Source organism: Geotrypetes seraphini, chromosome 7 (assembly GCF_902459505.1).
Source record: "Geotrypetes seraphini chromosome 7, aGeoSer1.1, whole genome shotgun sequence".
NCBI lineage: Eukaryota > Metazoa > Chordata > Amphibia > Gymnophiona > Dermophiidae > Geotrypetes > Geotrypetes seraphini.
In genome coordinates this window covers 21,981,156-22,000,686 of record NC_047090.1, presented here as the reverse complement: position 1 = coordinate 22,000,686, position 19,531 = coordinate 21,981,156, and the positions used below count along the sequence as shown (strand labels likewise).

Here is a 19,531-nt window from a genome sequence, read left to right as displayed (position 1 = left end):
AATCAAGTGAAGCCATTGTTTCTGATTTTGAGAACTCCTTGTGAGATTTTTTGATCAACATTCAATGCACCTTTAAATTTAAATTTGATTTTTGGCACTTTTCGGACGTTGTCTTTGCGGCGCCACTGTTGCTATGGTCGTGCCATGAAGCCACTTCCGGTTACTTCTGCCCTCCACCTTGTTTTAATCTCGTTCAGCTCTGTGCATTAGAAGCCATCTTTTTCATGTAAGGAGACATGTTTTTGCAAGCCCCATTCTGAAAGGTATGTGTTTAAAGTGCATGACACTTATTTAGTGGTAATGTTAAGGTAAATTTCACTACTTTTTCATCCTTATTCAGTTTTCTTTGTGAAATTTTAGCTCATGATCAGAGGTCACACCCTGAGGCAGCATTACGTGTTTCACTGGCCATTGTTGGTGTTCCGACCGAGCTTCACAATTTATTACACTGATAAAGATAAGTTTTGAGTCATTTTATATCTTAAAATTGTGACCACTTGCTATTTATTTGCACAACATAGAGCCACGTTTGGCTCCACAGGAAGTTTTTCTGCCGAAGAGGTTCCCTGCCTGAACAACTTAAGCCACGACTGTGGTGGTGGGAGGGCTTTGTCTGAGGCTTTTCCTTCGAGTGGGGCCTTACTAAACTCATGTTGGAGCTTTTTCTACCTTCCACACAATCCATGTGAATGTGTTTTACATAGTCTATTATTGGATTTTTCACTATTTCTGAGTCACTGGTACTTTTCCTTTGATCCTAACAGGTTGGGCCAGCCTATAACCAAGAGAACTATTTCCACATGGCTAGCGGCCTGTATTTCCTTCTGCTATGCTTAGGCTGGGCTGCAACTCGGGGGTCATCTAACAGCACATAATGTTCGAGCTATGGCAACTTCAGTTACATTCTTATGTTCCATTCCCATAGATGAAATCTTCAAAGCAGCCACTTGGTCCTCAGTTCACATGTTCATGTCTCACGACTGTCTGGAATTTTCCAGATGGAATGGTCACTTTGGCCAAGCAGTATTACAAAATTTATTCTCTTAATGGCCAACTCTCCCTCCATTCCATTGCAGGAAGCTGGGGAGTTCCACATGTGAGAATATGCTGCCTGCTTGCTCTAGGATAAAGCACGGTTATTTACTGAAACAGGTGTTATCCGGGGACAGCAGGCAGATATTCTCATATCACTCCCACCTCACATGGTTGGCTTCTTAGCTTGCTTACGGAAATGAGGTGTGCGAATGGGCGTCGGGTGGGAAGGCACTCACGCATGCGCAGTGCATGCAGTTGCGAAGTTTCTCAAAACTTAAAGTAACAGTACACTTTTTAAACTGTCCATACTGAGCTCCGTGGATGACATCACTCACGTGTGAGAATATGCTGCCTGCTTGTTCTAGGATAACAACTGGTTAAAAACAATGCACCAGGAGCTACAAATTCATAATAATGGAAGTTATTCAAGAGTAATAACTAAAGCCACAATTATATCTTCAATAGAACATATTTATAAAATAAGAACATTTTAAGAGGTTTACGTAACTGATAATTTTAAAGCGCTCTTATAGACAATGATAACAAATTCCAAGATTGAACAGCTTGGTATGAGAAAAAAGAATCTAGTATCTTATTGGTTGTTTTCTTTTTTATAGCTGGTAAACGTAGCAGTTGGTTACATGTATTGCACAAATCACCTTTACAAAGCAGGGACACCAGCTCAATCGCATACAGAGGTCCATAACTATATAGAATTTTGAAGATGGTAGTATTATATCAATCTGTATTCTGGCTTCAACAGAAAGCCAGTGCAATTCCAAGTAGAATGGAGGAACGGAGTTATATTAATTGAGCAGAATACATCAAACAGACTGCCATAGTCAAACAGCAGTCCACTTAAATGATGTCACAATAATCTAGCCTAGACAAAATTAGTCCAAATTTAAGGCCTGAACTAACAATCTAAATCCCCCTTTTATCAAGCTGCATTTGGTTTTGTTTTTTAATCGCAGGCTGCTGCAATAAAAGCTCCGACACTCATAGAATTCTTATGAGCGTCAGAGCTTTTACTGCAGCGACTCGTGATAAAAAACCCTAATGCAGTTTGATAAAAGGGGGCCTAAACGTACTCAACTCAAAAGTATTTATGATTGTTCTGATTTTCTTTAAGATGCAAAAAGAGTTTTTCACCACAAACGTCACCTGAGGCTTTAAGGTTAAAAAGATATCCACCTCCATCCTCAAAATTCTTGAAGATTCAAAGGTGAATTATTTCACAGACTAATGCAGGTTTTTGACTGTCTGGTAAAACAAATGGCCAAAAATTTGCTCTATTTATCAAACCACCACCTCTGGCACTAGCTGTCTCCCTGCTTTTTGAGGCTCACAGACTGCTGCATAACTAATGATTTACTTGTGGTTATATGTGTAATCCATGGGGGACATAATACAATGAAGTTTAAAACCAGGATTTTTCTGAGGATTGCTTTTGTACTAAACAAGTCTATCTCATGATAAGGGGCCCTGGTGTGGTGAAGTCTAGGCTTAATGAGCTCTAGGGTGAGATTTTCCCATGGGCTAAGCCCAGATTTACTGATGCATTAACACTGGCCATTTTCTTTCCTTTATTTTTTTCAGGTCATACATGGCACCTACATAAAAATAATGTGGGAACACTTACCACCTCCTGTTTAGAAGGTGCTAAGTGCCAGACTCTATAAATGGCACCTAAACGTGTCTACATTGTAGGTGTTACTCTGTGCGGTTGTCAATCAACCACTAGGCACCGCTTATAGAATCACACCTAGTGGTGCCTAGGCTTGCTTAGGCATCCTAGAGGTAAGTGCCAGACCAGATTTTACTTGGCCTTATTTACAGATAGCTAACTCGGACACTTAGTGATACCTAAGTCAACCATGCCCACTTTTCAGGTAGGCATAAGAGAGTGCCTTGACTTAGGCGTCACTAGGCATCCTAAGAGTTCTGTGCAGAACTCTTAATTGGTATTTTAATTTTTTTTTGATTGGCTGAAAACTGGTACAGTCAATTATGCCAATTAAAAAAAAGTTGCATGCGGATTCTGAAGTTATACATCTCTAGGCATCCTTGATTAGGGTACCTAGCAGTGCCTAATGTAGGCGGTCATATACAGAATCAAGCCTACAAGCCTTGCTCCTGCATTATCCACTTGGCACACAGTAATGTGAATGTGCTACCCGGATAATTTGGAAACGCCCACTCTGCCCATTACAGGCTTAGGGTTACCATATTTGTGGTTAAAAAAAAAAAAAGGACACATGACCCTACCCTGCCCTGCCCCTGGCCCGCCTATGCCTCCACCTCCCACCCATCTCGCCTCTACCCCGCCCCCACCTTTCACCCATTTCATTAATCCCCTTCCCATCTTCTGTACCCTTTTAGGATATGACAATGCTAGGTAATATTAAGAAACAATATTTTAAGCATTTCTCTCTTTTATCCCCCCTCTCTCAACTCTTCCCCTGCAGGTGCTTCTTTCTCCCTCCCTCCTTCCAACTCCCCCCCTGCCTATGGACTTCTACTTTCTACATACAGCATAAGATAATAACTTCCAGGTGTGCTGCTAGTGTAAACAATTAGAAGGCACTGGAAAGGCCCATCTTTCAACAAATTCTTCTTCAAAATGGCAGTAATGCCCGTTATCTACAATTGTTGTTGACTGTCCCGCAATTAATGCAAAAAAATCAGATATTAAAGTCAGATAGCTTCAGATCTAAAAAGCTGGTAGGAAGTGTCCACTTACAGTAAGAACCCTGGGTAGCAGCTGTTAGGGGTTTTAAGTAGGCTGCTTAAGTGTATATTCCCTGTCAGAGTTTTGGTTCTCAGGCTGTCTGGTCCAAAGTCTGACTTCTGTCTTTTCGATAGCTTGCCAGTCCCTGTTTCTCTCTGGTGACTTCTCAGCCACCTGCCTGCTTTTCTGCTCTCTTCATTCAATTTTATAATCACATCCACCTGGCTACTCAGGTCATGTTTTCTCAAGCCTACACCCCCACCCCCCTAGCAAACTTTGTCCTAGAATGACATCAGCTCCTCCTGGAGTGAAGAAAGAAAACAGCAAGCTGCACCTATAAGTACAGTATTTTTGTTATGCTACGGCTCAAAAGGACACATGAAATTCAGTGGCCAGCAGCTTAAAAATGCAGGAGAGACAATCGCTTCAGAAGACAGACCTATGGAAAAGACATGCATAAAAAAAAAAAGAGAGAGAAACCAAAGGAAAGCTGCTAGAGCAGAGTACATATAAATTAGTCTGAATACTACAAAGTTTTGAAAACGATTCAATTTATAATAATAATAATAATTTACTTTCTTGTATACCGCCCCACCAACAATTCTAGGCAGTTCACAACAGGAAAACTGAGACATTTCAGTAAAACTTACAATTTCAAAAATACACTACTAGTTAAAATACAATTTCAACGCATTGCTATCTGTTAAAACATAGAATAAAAATAATTAAACTATAAAAATACCATTGTAAATATTAAAAAGATCAGTATTCTTGTTTATCAAATAGATAAGTTTTTAATAATTTCTTAAATGTAAAGTAAGAGTAGGCTTGAGCAATCAACGGGCTCATCCAGGAGTTCATCTTCCCTGCATGATACTCCAATGTCCTGCCCAAAAAAGTCTTGTAACGGCAAGCCCTTGGGGTAGGGAAGATAAACATACCTGAATTTCTGGTACATTTTTTTGAGTACGACAATTTCAAATAAGGTATCAAATAAGAGGATAATGATCCAAAAAGTGCCTTATAACAAATACACCCAAAGTTAAAGAACACTCTGGCCCCAAATGGCAGCCAATGTAGTCTAGCATAAAAAGGACTAACATGATTATATTTTTTAAGACCAAAAATAAAGCATCGGGAGCAGCGCAGGCCATCCAGTGCGGCTCCCTGCGCTAAAAACCGCTAGCGCAGTTTCGTAGAAGAGGGGATAAGTTTTGGGGAGAATTGCGCCTAGCAGTGCCTAATGATCTCCACCTCTAAACATTCCTACTTTGACCTTAGGCATGATTCTGACGCTTATCCTGGTAGGTGTCTAGTGGCGTCTATTTTTTTAAATGTGTTTTTAATTGGTTTTAAATGGTGCATTCAATTACTGCACCAATTGAAGCCGATTAATGCAATTAAGTTACGCGCCGTTTACAGAATATTGTCCCAAGTGCTGTTCTATAAAGAGTGCTCATCCCGGAGTTCCCTTTATAGAACAGTGTTTTTTAGCACTGATTTATTTTTTCAGGCACAGATTTTTGTTTTATGTTTTAAGCACTTTGTTTCACCAAGGCGGTAGGGACTGTGACTAGCTATGATGGTCCCGGCGGCAGCTCTGGTTCAGTTTTATACTAAATCACAGGGTTGTGGGTCTGAGCAGGCCGTGACCTGTTCGGGCCGCCGCGGGAGCGGACTGCTGGGCGGGATGGACCTATGGTCTGACCCGGCGGAGGCACTGCTTATGTTCTTATGATAATATTGTTTGAATTTCAAACTGGGATTTCATGTAGTCAAATTAATTTTTCGGTGCAATTTGTAGAATTCCACCCCCCCCCCCCTATATTTGCAGCTCAATCTATGGTGGATCTGGGGAAATCCAAAATGAATTTGTTTGGTTTGGTTCAAGTTCAACCTCAAATAGTTAGTGCACGTGTATTTGAAACTTTCTGAACTCCTGCTGCTGTGTAGAATTGGGGCCATGATTATAGAGGGCCCCAAGTGCTTGTGTTCTAGCTGCCTGCCCACAATTTATCATTCTCAGACATAACCGTTAGAGACCTACAGCAATGAATAATAGATACCATGTAAACAGTAAGGGAGAGAAGATACATAGAGCTTCTGAACAGGTATGAAAGATTGGGGTCACTTAAAGAAACAAATATGATGAATTTGTTCTCGGTATTATGTTGTAACACGAGCTCTCTGTATCACAGTAGAAAAAGGTGCTATAAATAGAGACATGGCAGTTATAATATACTGCGTGATACCAGGCACAAATCTTACTTTACCTTTCCACTATACAGTATATCTTTCCTGCCTACAGCTGTGAAAAAAAAGTTATAATATGTAGTATATTTTTTGGAAACTGACATGCACAGTAACAGTTATCTATTAATTTCCCTAATTATGGCCTAATCTTCTTCAAAACTATTCATCTTAATGGCTTGTGTTTTATCATTGCAGTCCACTTCCATCAACAATTATTAAAGTAATTGTAATAATATTCTAGAAGCAGGGGGAAGCTTCCTTATAGGCAGAGTAGACAGTTGTTTATAGGTGACTGTGAGGCTTGGGGAACAGCCTAGGATGTAGTTTGTCACTTCTTTTCAGACTCTATAGCCAGAGCAAGAGGAAGCCAGGCAGTGTGCAGGGAGGGGGATGAGCCTAGGCCAGACAGAAAACAGCCACTTTGCTCCCTAATCCAGCCCTTCTTTTTTTGCTCCTGTCTTTGGCTCATCCTTCCACAATTCTATTTCCTTTTTGTTACCAGATTAAGCCTTGTGGGATTTGCCCTGGGGAAGGGGTTGTTGTGCTTGTGTTGGTGACATTGTTGCCGCACTGCTAGAAATATGCTCCAGTGGCAAAGCCAGCCCAGGGAAGAAGCAATGCCCTTAGAACTATCATTCATATGGTCATGCTTTACAGCAGCTAAGGACATAACACTACAGCATTGAAACAGAGAAAATGATGGCAGATAAATACCATATGCAGAAGTAGGGTTACCATAAATCCTCTTTGAAGAGGACATATCCTCCTTTTGGACTTCTTCAGATAAATACTCTAGTTTTTTTTTAAATTTTAGGAAAATATCCTCTTTTACTTTTATGTGCCTATGAGACAAACACACCTACCCACATAATGAAAGAAACCATCTCTGGCCTATTATTTAGTCTGGACACATGGGGGTGCTAGAAAGAGAAAGACATCACTGCTCTCCCCTTTGTTTCTCTGCTGGTTAAATCTGTCAAAGGAATTTTGTTGGTGCAGCACAGCTTTAAGTATATGTCATGCAAAGACTTTCACTTGTGTCTCAGAAGACAGCCAAAGTTGTTGAGGAATATCCACTCTTCTGATAAATACTTTTGGACTCAGACGCAGTAATACCTGAGTCTGGAAGTTTTTGAAAGGAAGATTATTGTAAGTCACCAATTCTTTGTGTTAACTAAAAGCTATTTACACATTTGCTATCTCTGTAATAAAACCCTAAGCCGCGCATGCGCACTTCCACTTGCGTGTTCCGTATGTCCGTGGCCTGAAGAAGTGCACATGCGCGACTACAACTGCCCCACACTTGCGGCCCTGTGGGGCAGTGGCAGCAACCGAGTGGTGGAGAGCAGCCCCGCTCCGCCCGTTGACCCTCCACAAATCTCCCGGCTCCAGCGGCGTAGGCAGCACTATAAACACGCTGCTTCGCGCCCTTCTACTGCCGATTTCCTCTGCCGCGTCTCTGATGACATCATCGGAGACAGACGCGGGAGAGGAAATCAGCAGTAGAAGGCCGCGAAGCAGCGTGTTTAAAGTGCTGCCTACGCGGCAGGCAGGGTGGGAGGGTCAGGAGCAGGCCAGATCAGCAGAACGGCAGTACAAGAAGGGGGAGGGGCCGAACGGAGCAGGTAAGAGAAGAGCAGATCACGGTAAGAGAAGGGAAAGGGGGGTGGGGGAAAATGCTGCTACTGCTATACCGGGACTTAAAGGGGAAGGGAAATACCGCTGCTGCTTCTGCACAGGAAAGGGGGGGGATAGGAGGGAAGTGGGATGGAAATGCTGCATAGGGAAGTGGGATAAAATGACAGACAGACAGCGGGAGGGAGGGAGACAGAAAGAAAGAAAGAAAGACACAAGGGCAGGGAGAGGGACAGAAAGACAGACAGAGAAAGGGGGTTAGGGAGAGAGAGAGAGTCAGCGGGAGGGAGACAGACAGACATATATTCTAGCACCCATTAATGTAACGGGCTTAATGACTACATAATAAAACCCTAAGTGGCGCATGCGCACTCCTACCTGCGTATTCCGTATGTCCATGGCCGGAAGGAGTGCGCTTGCGCGCCTACAACTGCCCCACACTCGTGAAGGGAGAAGACACAGAAACAAAGAAAGACTGACAGACAGCCAGGGAGAGAGACAGTAAGACAGGGGGCCAGGGAAGAGACAGATACACAGGGGGACAGAGACAGAAAGAAAGGGGGGCAGGGAGAGAGATAAAAAACAAAGTAAGAAAGAAAGAAACGCCTCAGCGACCCATTGTGCTAAAAGTCTACACATCTATTCTAGCACCCATTAATGTAATGGGCTTAAATACTAGTGATTAAATATTTCTTTAACAAAGGTAGCAACCAGTTTTATTTATTTATTTTTTGTGTCCTCTTTTTGGTCTCCACAAATATGATAACTTTGTGCAGTGGATAGCTACCATTGAGCAAGCCTGGCAAAAAACCCAGAGCTGCCCAATTGTAGGGGCTGCTTGCTGTTAGAACCAAAGTGCCCTCTAGTGCATTGACTTCATGCTGTTTGTCCTTGCCTGCAGTCTGGCATTACTCTTTTTTCTCTCCCATCCCCCTCCCTCTGCCACAGACCCTGGCCAAGCTCCGCCCTTGACCCCACCCTTATAATAATAATGGTACTAATTGTAATACCATTTTTTCCATTCATTTTTCATATATATATATATATATATATATATATATATATATATACTAGTCTTATAGCCCGTTACATTAACGGGTGCTAGAATATATGTGTGTGTGTCTCTCTTTATTTCTTTCTCTCTCTCTCTCTCCTTAGCCGCTTTCTTTCTGTCTTTCTTTTTCCTTGGCTGTCTATCACCACCCCTTGCCTGCTCCCCCTGTCCATTGTCCCTTCCTTTTACCTCCCCTGTGTCCACCACCACCACTTCACAGCTCTCCTTATGTAGCAGCAGCCCTTCTCCCTTTGTTTTACCTCCCCCCTGTCCAGCAGCACCTTCCTTCTCCCCCTGTCTAGCAGTAGGCGTCCCTTCCTTTTTCTCCCCCCCTCCTCCTTCTTATCCCTATGATACACTTACCTTGCTCTGCCCCTGATCAGAGGTTCCTGACAGCCGTCCAGTTGCACCCATTGGAAAAGTTCCCTCTGCGGCATCCCGCACCCCTCCTGACGCGACTCCCGCTGTCTTTCTTTCTGTCTGTCTCTGTCCCTGGCCCCCTTTGTCTGTTTGTCTTTCTGTATATCTCCCTGCCCCTGTGTCTTTCTTCTTGTCTTTCTGTCTCCCTTCTTCCCTCTGTCTGTCTGTCCAAAGCAGCATTCCCTCCCCCCTCCATTTCCCTCCCCCCACACCAGATCCCTGTGCAGCAGCATTAGCATTTCCTCTACCCCCTTTCCCTTCCCACAGTCGCGACTACAAATGCGGGCCCGTGTCCTTTGCCACCCCCCCCCCCTTCCCTTCCCTTCCCGCGGGCCCGACTACACATGGCGATTCAAGCAGCGTGTGCAGCAGTCTTCACACGCTGCTTCGGGTCCGTCTACTGCCCTGATTTACTCTGGCATGTCCGGAGCAAATCAGGGCAGTAGAAGGGCCCGAAGCAGCATGTGAAGACTGCTGCACACGCTGCTTAAATCGCCAGTCGGGCCCGCGGTAAGGGAATGGGGGGGGGCGGCAAATGACTCAGGTCCCGGGCAGCGGAAAGTTGCTGGGCTCCTCGGTGGGGGCGCTGAGTGGCCGCGATCCCTCTCCTCCCAGACCCCCCCCCCGGAGGAACGGAGATTGGCGGCTACAGTCGCTGGCTTCGGTGTCTTCTATCCACTGCGGCCAACCCTAGCGGAAACAGGAAGTAGTCAGAGAGGGCGGGCCACAGTGGACAGAAGACAGCAAAGCCAGCTTTAGCGCGGTGCAGCGCTTTTCTCTTCATTTAAAAGCGGGTGAGCCGGCGAGAAGGAGGAGGTGGTGGTTTTGGCAGTGAGTGAGGGCGGGAGGGGGGAGTCGCCGGCTGTGCTGTGCTTTCCCGATCTCTCCGCCGCATATGCACTCTGACCACGGATCTACGGATCACAGATCAGGGATCACAGATCATGCAGGTCTGAGTGCGCATGCGCGGCTAGTGTTTTATTATATAGGATATAAAATTAAACTACACAAAGCACACTGTATACTTCACAATATTCATTCCTACCAGAACACCTGCCTTGGTCACACATGCAGAACAAAGAAAACTTCTATGCAAATAAAGAGCCACAAACTAAAAGTACTAATATACACAAACAAAACCCTAAGATGCCAGACTCTACATGCAGAACAACACCAGAGAAATAGAAAGAAAATAATTTCTTCCTGAACAGTGCAAAATATAGATAGCAGATATAAATTCTCAAAACTGACCCATTTCAACCATTAAATTGAACATAAGAATAGCCTTGCTGGGTCAGACCAATGGTCTATCAAGCCCAGTAGCCCATTCTCATGGTTACCATTTCAGTTCACTAGCACCTGGCCAATCAGAGCCTCAGGCCCCTCCCCGGTGCATCCCATGATATACTGGGAAGGGGAAGGCCCATATTAGATGACGCATCAGCTGGGAGGAGGGTGACCACATCCCTCTGGATCTATTTTGAGGTAAGGGGGAGGAGGGTCACTTGAAAGCAGGGGAGAGTGGCCATCTCTCATGCTGCCAGGAAGGAGGGGGCGTGATTGGGTCAAGTTGTGTGTGTGTGGGGGGGAGGGGGGGTTAGTGCAGCAGGAGAGAGTGGCCATCTCTCCTGCTGCAGTGGAGGTTACGGCCAGGATTTTAGGACAGCAGGAGTGTGGGCATCTCTCCCACTGTTGGGTATTTGCTTTTTCTTTGACAGCATTCTGTGCATGTGCCCATTGCTATCACCAGTGATGGGCACATGCAAATTTAGAGAATCTTCGCTGCTGTTCGCTGACCTCATTTGAATGTGTGATTTTTTTTAGAATGTCTTGGGTTTTTAGATTCGTTATCAAAACGGCTGCTTTAGCAGATTATCGCTTTTAGTGTGGGTTTTTGAGAATTCTGCTCATAGAGTTTTAAATTTAGTTCTGTTTTGTACTGGTAGTCATTGAAGTTTTTGCAAAAATAGTGTGATGTGCTCATGTCGCTTATAGCCTTCTATTCATGTTGCTGCATCATTTTGAATCAATTGGAGCTGGTGCATATAAAGATTGATCTATTGAAGAGAGTGACTACTTCTCAGAGGGAAAGAAAGGGTAAGAATCTATTGTGAATGGGAGGGTTAGATCACTCTATAGTGCCTGTTCAATTGTGGATATGCCATGAATATCCATGAATTATACCTGTATGCATTTGATATGATGATATAATAATTTGTATATTTTAGTTAATCAGAAAACCAGGACCATCTGTGACACTCAAGGACTGGAACTATGCACCTAATTTATGGTAAGAAAGAAGGAGTGACCCTAATTGAAGCTCTCCCTTGTCATAATTCTTGTAATGGGTCACAAGTACAATATAAAGACGGCAGTTCAGTAGTTCCTTGGGAATGTTGAAATTGATTTGCATTTTTGCTGGCACTTCCTTTCATATTTACACTGTATTCTTTAAGTTCATACATTGCTATCCTAAATGTGAATGAAGGATTTGATGCCAACTGTACCTGTTACAGATTTGTTTTCTGAAGCTCCTCTGTGCTTTTATTTTTTTATGTTTAATTTTTGAGATTACTGGATTTAACAGTTTGGCTTGAAAATGAATGAAAGTGGTTCAAAGGACCAGTTTCAAGCAATTGTTATCACACCTGCATAGTTTCATTCTGGTTGCTCATATACGAGGTGCTACCCAAAAGTTCAGGGAATTCAAATGTTAAAAAAAAAATTGCTTATCAAAATTCCTAGTTTACACCATCTCTTTCGAAGTAGTCCCCTTGAGAATGTATACAGCGAACGCAGGGTTTTTCCCATGAGTCCATGCATCTATGGAAGTCATCTTGGGTGAATGCTATGAGGACCTCCTGGATTTTGCCTGGATCTCTTCAATCGTGTTAAAACGGCGCCCTTTCAGTCATAATTTCATTTTGGGGAATAGGAAAAAAAATCACAGAGGGAAAGGTCAGGGGAATAGGGAGGGTACACAATCACTGTAATGTTTTTGGAAGTCAGGAATTGTCAAAAAACAAGTGATGTGTGAGCAGGTGCATTGTCATGGTGGAACAACCTATGCGTCTCATGTTTGTCCAACAAATTTCATTGAACTGTCCCATATGACTGTCCTACTATCTCACAAAAATTGTGGATAGTTTGCTTTATGCTCTGCAAGGATACTCACAAACTTTTGCTATGGTTTCCGGTGTTGTGCTTGTTGATGGTCATCGTCGTGGACAGACGTTCGTCCGTCCGTCCGTCCTTGAAGCATTTGAACCAAAGAAAGGTTTTGCTTTGGCACATGGCATTATCTCCAAGGGCTTCTTGAAGCATACGATGGGTTTCTTCAGCAGTTTTTTAAAGTGTGAAACAAAATTTGATGCAGATTCTTTGTTCAGTAAAATCTGTCATATCAAATCCTCCGAGTCACTAAAACACAACCTTACAAAATTGCACAGAACAAAACGCGACCATTCAGTAGCATGCCCGTTGGCACACTGATTCACAAATGCTGAATGGCATATTACATCCAGTTTGCGTGTGCTGTTTACATTCCCCAATCTTTTGGGCAGCACCTTGTATTTTTTTTAATATTTCAACTGTATCTTGCAATCATAACTTGCATCATAACTTTCTTTACTCTAAGATGCCAGTTTCTTTCTTGGCCATCTGCTAATGAGAGCTCTGAATAGCACAGGTTTGCAAAATAAAAGATGAAAATAGGGAATGCTCCTAATACTTTTTCAGTTTAGAAAATGAGATTTGAAGTAAATAATTGGAACCCATTAGGTAGAGATAAAATATTTATCTGTGCCCTAATAAATGACTCTTCTCCCCATCCTCCTTTCCTAATTCTTGATTTTGCATTAATGTAAAGAGACTTCCCGCCTCTGTTTTGTTTTCCAGAACTCTCTAGGAAGGGAAAAGAAAGAGAAGAAAAATCTTTTCAAGTTCTTAAAGAGGAACTACATTGGGTTCTTGGCCTGTGCCAGACTGGAAAAGAAAATAACTATAAAAGAGGACAGTACCGCACCCATGGGGCTTTTCCACTCTTCACAAATGATGTCTGTTGTGCTCGTTAGCCTTTTCAGAAGCTGTGGCAGCTCAAGCTGTGTGGCAGCAAAAAATCTAAATGAAGCCAAAGGCTTACAGTATGCAGTACGCCCCAACAATACACATGAAATCTGGCAGCATATCTTGCAGAATGTCACATCACAACTTCCTAATAAATCTACTAGGAGAACGTGCAAAGGGACAGTTTGGATTTCAGAATGAGCAACACTAGTCAACAAGCATTTTGCTACTGGAGTTCTATCATCTGCACCTTAACAAGGGCCACATGTTGATTCTAAATTGGAAAACAGTTTTCATCTATCACATCCAGTTTTTAAGTTATACATCAGTTTGTGTTTATATCATTTTCATCAATAACGCTACCGTGAAGCGTCATTATTTTACTGTTTCTGTAACACAATATTGCATTTTAGGACAGATCATCGATCACATATACCAGTAATTTGAAAGTTTATACTAAAAAGTGATTGTGCTGCTTTCTCTACCTATGAATTTTTATATTTTGTTTGTTTTTGTCTAAGATATTATAATTATTATGAACAGATGAGGTTGTGTTAACTATCCTGATAATTTCTGTTATGTTTGCAGACAATTTACTGCACAAGATCAGTGAAAGAATCTGTACATCAGACTTCAAAGTGCATACAAGCATTATTTTGCTGTAAAGTTGGTGACCAAGATAAAACATGGATACCTCATGTGTGCTGCACTGTCTGCTATTCTGGATTAACACAGTAGCTAAATGGGAAATGGAAGAAGAAACCTTTCGCTGTACCCACGGTTGGTTGGCATGAACCAACAAATCATCAACTCAGGCTGTTATTTTTGCATGACAAAAATTGCTGGATTCACAAAGAGAAATAAATAAAAAATTGTGTATCCTGATTGCCCATCAGCAATTAAACCCATTCCTCATGACTCGGAGAATCCAATTCTTCCTTCCAAATCTGCAGCACAATGTGCCGAAAGTTCAGATGAAGAATGTGCCTCTGCTGCTGTGGAGGAGTTGTATGAATTTGGATGAACAACAACCTCACCTGCTAACTCAAGAATATCTTAATGACTTGGTTAGAGACATAGAAACATAGAAATAGGCAGCAGATAAGGGCCACGGCCCATCCAGTCTGCCCACCCCAATGACCCTCCCTATCTATCTCTGCGAATAGATCCCACATGTCTATCCCATTTGGCCTTAAAATCTGGCACCCTGCTGGCCTCAATGACCTGAATAGAAACATGATGGCAGAAAAGGGCCACCGGCCCAACAAGTCTTCCCACTCTAAGGACCCTCCCGCCTAAGTTTCAAGTTTCAAGTTTATTAGTAAATTTGATAAATCGCCTATTAGAATCACTAAGCGATGTACAAAATAAAAATAGTATATAATAAACGAAACAAACATTTAACAAAGTTATTTAGTCATAAACAAACATGAGTTGGGTGGGACAGGAAAAAAGTTACAATTTTAATTGGGGTAGAAAAAATGGGAACAAACAAAAGGAGAAGGGAAATAAGGCACAACATAATTTAGAATCTTACTGAACATTTAAATATCAAAAGCACTCCCTCGTAGTGAACCCACATGCTTATCTCATTTTTTCTTAAAATCTAGCACGTTGCTTGCCTCAATTACCTGAAGTGGAAGATCATTCCAACGATCAACCACCCTTTCGGTGAAGAAATACTTCCTAGTGTCGCTATGAAATCTCCCACCCCTGATTTTCAACGGATGCCCTCTTGTTGCTGTAGGTCCTGTAAAGAAAACGATATCTTCTTCTACCTCAATACGGCCAGTAACCTATTTGAATGTCTCTATCATGTCTCCCCTCTCTCTGTGTTCCTTGAGAGAGTATAGCTGCAACTTACCTAGACATTCCACATACGGGAGATCCTTGAGTCCTGAGACCATCCTGGTGGCCATTCGCTGAACTGACTCCACTCTCAGCACATCCTTTTGATAATGTGGCCTCCAAAATTGAACACAATATTCCAGATGAGGTCTCACCATGGACCTGTACAATAGCATTACAACTTCGGGCTTTTGGCTGACAAAACTTCTTCGAATGCAACCCAGCATTTGCCTAGCCTTGGATGAAGCTTTCTCTACTTGATTGGCAGTCTTCATATCTTCACTAGGTCCTGTTCTGCAGCAGTTCTTGCTAAGGTCTCACCATTCAGTGTAAGTACTATATGGATTTCTGCTGCCAAGGTGCATAACCTTACATTTTTTGGCATTAAAACTCAGTTGCCAAGTTGCAGACCATTGTTCCAGTATGAGTAGATCCTGCGTCATACTGTCGGGCACTGTGCTTTTGCCCACTATGTTGCACAGTTTAGCGTCATCGGCAAATAATGCAATTTTACCTCAAAGTCCCTGAGGCAGGTCCCGTACAAAGATATTAAATAGGATAGGACCCAAGACTGAGCCCTGCAGTACTCCACTGATCACTTCCGATGTTTCAGAGGGAGTACCATTTACCACCACCCTTTGAAGTCTGCCACTGAGCCAGTCTTTAACCCATGCCGTCAATATTTCCCCTAATCCCAATGAACTCATCTTGTTCAATAACCTACGGTGTGAGACACTATCAAAAGCCTTACTAAAGTCCAAGTACACGACATCCAGGGACTCTCCCATATCTAGCTTTTTCGTTACCCAGTCAAAGAAACTGATTAGATTGGATTGGCAAGACCTTCCCTTTGTAAATCCATGTTGGTGGGGATCCCTTAGTCTCTCATCGTTCAGGATCGTATCTAATTTGTGTTTAATCAATGTTTCCATAAGTTTACACACTATCGATGTGAGACTTACTGGTCACTGTCAAAGGAGAAAGCAGAATTGTTGGGTTCAAGGCTGAAGCAATGGAATCTTTTAAGGCAGGACACCAAAATATCTTTTTTCCATGATCATCACACCATCCTGGCTTCCTTTTACCAAATGGAAGGAAACATTTGTTTCTGTACTGATATTAATGGTCTCATATGTGAACTGGGATATGAACATGTTTCTGATGAATGGACACTATTCATTAATTCAAGCAAAGTAAGCCTTAAAGTGGTACTTTTACACAATGGCAACCAGAAGCCATCTCTTCCTGTTGCTCATGCAGTTGGGTTGAAGGAAACGTACCTATGTACACTTTTAAAACTCACACACTATGCAGATCACCAGTGGAACCTCTATGGTGATCTCAAAGTTGTGTCATTCCTTCTGGGTCTGCAATTGTGGTACACCAAATACATGTGCTTCTTGTGTCTTTGGAACAGTCGTGATGATGCCAACCACTACAGGCAGAAACAACGGCCAAACCGAGATGAATCCATACCTGGCAGATACAATGTGAAGCACCTGCCATTAGTACATCGTTAGAAAATCTATCTTCCAGTACTTCACATAAAACTGTGTCTACTGAAAAATTTTGTCAAGGCGATGGACAGAAATGGTGGTGTGTTTCAATACCCAAGAAGTATGTTTGGTTTTGAGAAAAGTGAAGCCAAAATCAAAGGTGTTTTTGTTGGACCTTGATGATGTGTTCACACAGAAGCTGAACCCAGCTGAATCAGCAGCATGGGAAGCATTTGTGCTGGTTGTTCAGAATTTTTTTGGTAATCACAGATCAAAGAATTATGCTGAGCTTGTGGCGAACATGCTGAGAGCATATCAGCTAATGGGTTCCAGAATGTCACTTCAAATGCATTTCTTACATTCTCACTTCAACTTTTTCCCACCCAATCTTGATGAAGTCAGCATGAGGAAAGATTTCATCAAGATATCAAGGTGATTGGAAAGTAGATATCAGGGAAAGTTCAATCACAGTATGATGGGAGACTATTGTTGGTTCTTGCAAAGAGACAAATGTACAATACAAGCGTAAAAACAAATGTCTCAAACGTTTCTGAACATGCTGACATCACTTTTGTGTGAGTTAAGAGAGGTGTAAATATATGCTGTAACATGTCTCCTTAATGTCCTCGGGTTTGTTTTTAGAGTAAACCTCTTAACACAAGTTTGATGGGACACAGTTCATACTTGCAATATTGTGCCGATATGGCAAACTGTCTAAAAATTCAGTAATGTGTATCTCAGAAACCTGATGTGCTAGTTGAATTTCAATTATAGTTCTGAAATCAGCATCATTAAATTAACTAACACTTCTTAAGTTCTCAGTAGCAAAGAAAAACCTTTTTTTGTTGTTGACCAGTATAATACACCCAAATACTTTTTCCCAAATCAAATCAAACTCAAATATCTAATTAGCTTCTAATGCAGAGCCCCTCATGCTCTCTAACTTGAACTTTTACCTAGAAAATGCTCTAAGAAAAACATGTCAGTCCTGTGGGAGAGCAATGAACTAAAAGAAGGCACTCATATAGCAAGATTTTAGGAATTTTGTTTCATGGATGATTTAACTTAGAATGAATAAAAGAGTAAAGATGTACTTGCATTTATAACTGTGCTAGCTTTGGTAGGAATAAACACTTGGTACACTACACTCTAGGGTTCAGCGGTGACTTTAAACTAGAAAAGTGAAGTCTATGAAAAATTAGCATAAGGAGCTGGCAGAGTATAAGTATGAAGAAGCAGAGCTCCTGACAGGGCTTTGCAGGACCCTCCTTCATAAACTGGACTCCTCCCAGTTTCTGTATTCCCAAAGAAAAATGCTAGTAAGATGGCTATCAGAATATTGTGGGCAATTTTAAAATAGCTTTTCTTGGTACACAGTCAGTGGATACTTCATAGCTATAAACTTTCCACCTAATTTTCAGAGAGAAACGATGTGCACTGTTTCCATTTCAGAATAGCCTTGGACTAAGAAAGAACCCATACACTTTGTACCTGCTTTTCTTTGGGCACACTTGTATTTGCTGGAAAATATTCCACCTAGATTTGAAAATTCAGTTGAAACATGGTGTTTTCCAACCCAGCCTTACATAGGTTCTCAGAAATGCCTACCTTCAATTCAGCTAAACGCAGCAGTGCCATAGCATCCTTGGTATACTTTTGTCCGGGCTTACAAAGGGCAATTTGTAGACAGTCAATTAACTGAGTATAAGTGGCTTTGAAAATCATCCTTATTATGTATTGTTCATGTTACACTTGAACCCATGGGTGAAATTTAATAGCTGTCTGGAAGATACTTAGGTAACAGAATTACTAAGAGAAGCTATCCCAGTTATGTAATGCTCACTGAAAGGGGATTAGCCATCAACCTAGACTAATCATGTGCATTGTTAAAGGTAATATTGTATTAAAAGAATTGTGTAATCAAATGCAACCTTTTTGTATTTATAGGGAAAGCAGTTACTGGTATGTCCCAGTTGACTCAAATCTAAGATGAAACATAATTCTAAGATTTACATAAAATGGGATTGTGACAAATGTTTAGCACAGTAGTGTCCCTATTAATACTAACTGGTCATTTGAGAAGAAACTTAAATATAGAATCTACTCAGTAGTTATCCTCTTGGACCACAAGGTGGTCTTTAATATTGTTCATCATTACCTCTTGTTTTTATACTCAGAATCCTCAGTATTGATGGTAAAATGTAGAACTGACTTACATTACTCATGTGGGGTAGGATCCAGAGGATGCAGGTAGGGTCTGAGGCCTCAGATGTGGGATGCCCTGGGGCTGGGTATTCTCTCACCCTTTCTAAATAAATATACACACAATTAGAAATATGGGCCTTAATTATATGTTATATACTGAAGATATTCAAATTTACTGTGACTTGAGAAAATATACTGAAACTTAATCAGAGCTTAAGAGATATCTAGAAATGAATGATTTCTAATAAACTATATTTGAATGCAGAAGCCACTTTTACATATCCTTCTGTGAGGAAATGCCTAGGCAAGCCCTAGTTCACCTTAATGCATATTCTTCCTGGGCCACCTTAACATACCCAAATCTTTGAAGCCTAGGTAGGAAAGCTTGGCCCAGTTCAGGAAAAATAAACTTTCTAAACATGGGAGAATCAAAGAGGCCCTGTGGGTAAGTTGAGGAAAGACTCCCATACCCTATCAGCAATGGCTGAAGGTAGCCTCCATTTCCAGCCAGTGGTAAATGAGGGAAGCCTTCAAACCTGGCCAGCAGTAGCTAGTAGATTGCTGGGAAGGAATTTGAGTACTATAGCCTACAAGGTAGGACAAGCCTTTATCCATGGGGTAGAAACTGTTAGAGAAAAGGCAGAGCCTAACAGAAACCATTCTTGTGTTTGACTATCAAGCCTGTTAGAGACATGGAGGGGCATTTTCGATAGGACATCTAAGTCAAATTTGGACATTTTGGAAAAAATGTCCAGAAATCCAGTACAAAAAATATCCATTTTCAAAACA

The 19,531-nt window shown here is 41.8% G+C and overlaps 1 protein-coding gene across 1 annotated transcript in view; it reads right to left on the bottom strand.

Moving 5' to 3' along the window:
* The window catches only part of STAB2 (stabilin 2), a 403,506-nt gene extending 384,667 nt beyond the window's left edge, over window positions 1-18,839 (bottom strand). Inside the window, exon 1 of the mRNA XM_033951740.1 lies at window positions 18,754-18,839. Coding sequence (XP_033807631.1) covers window positions 18,754-18,762 — 9 coding nt within the window. The 5' untranslated portion in view covers window positions 18,763-18,839. The remainder of the gene's footprint in view (window positions 1-18,753) is intronic.
* Between the last annotated feature and the right edge of the window lie 692 nt (window positions 18,840-19,531).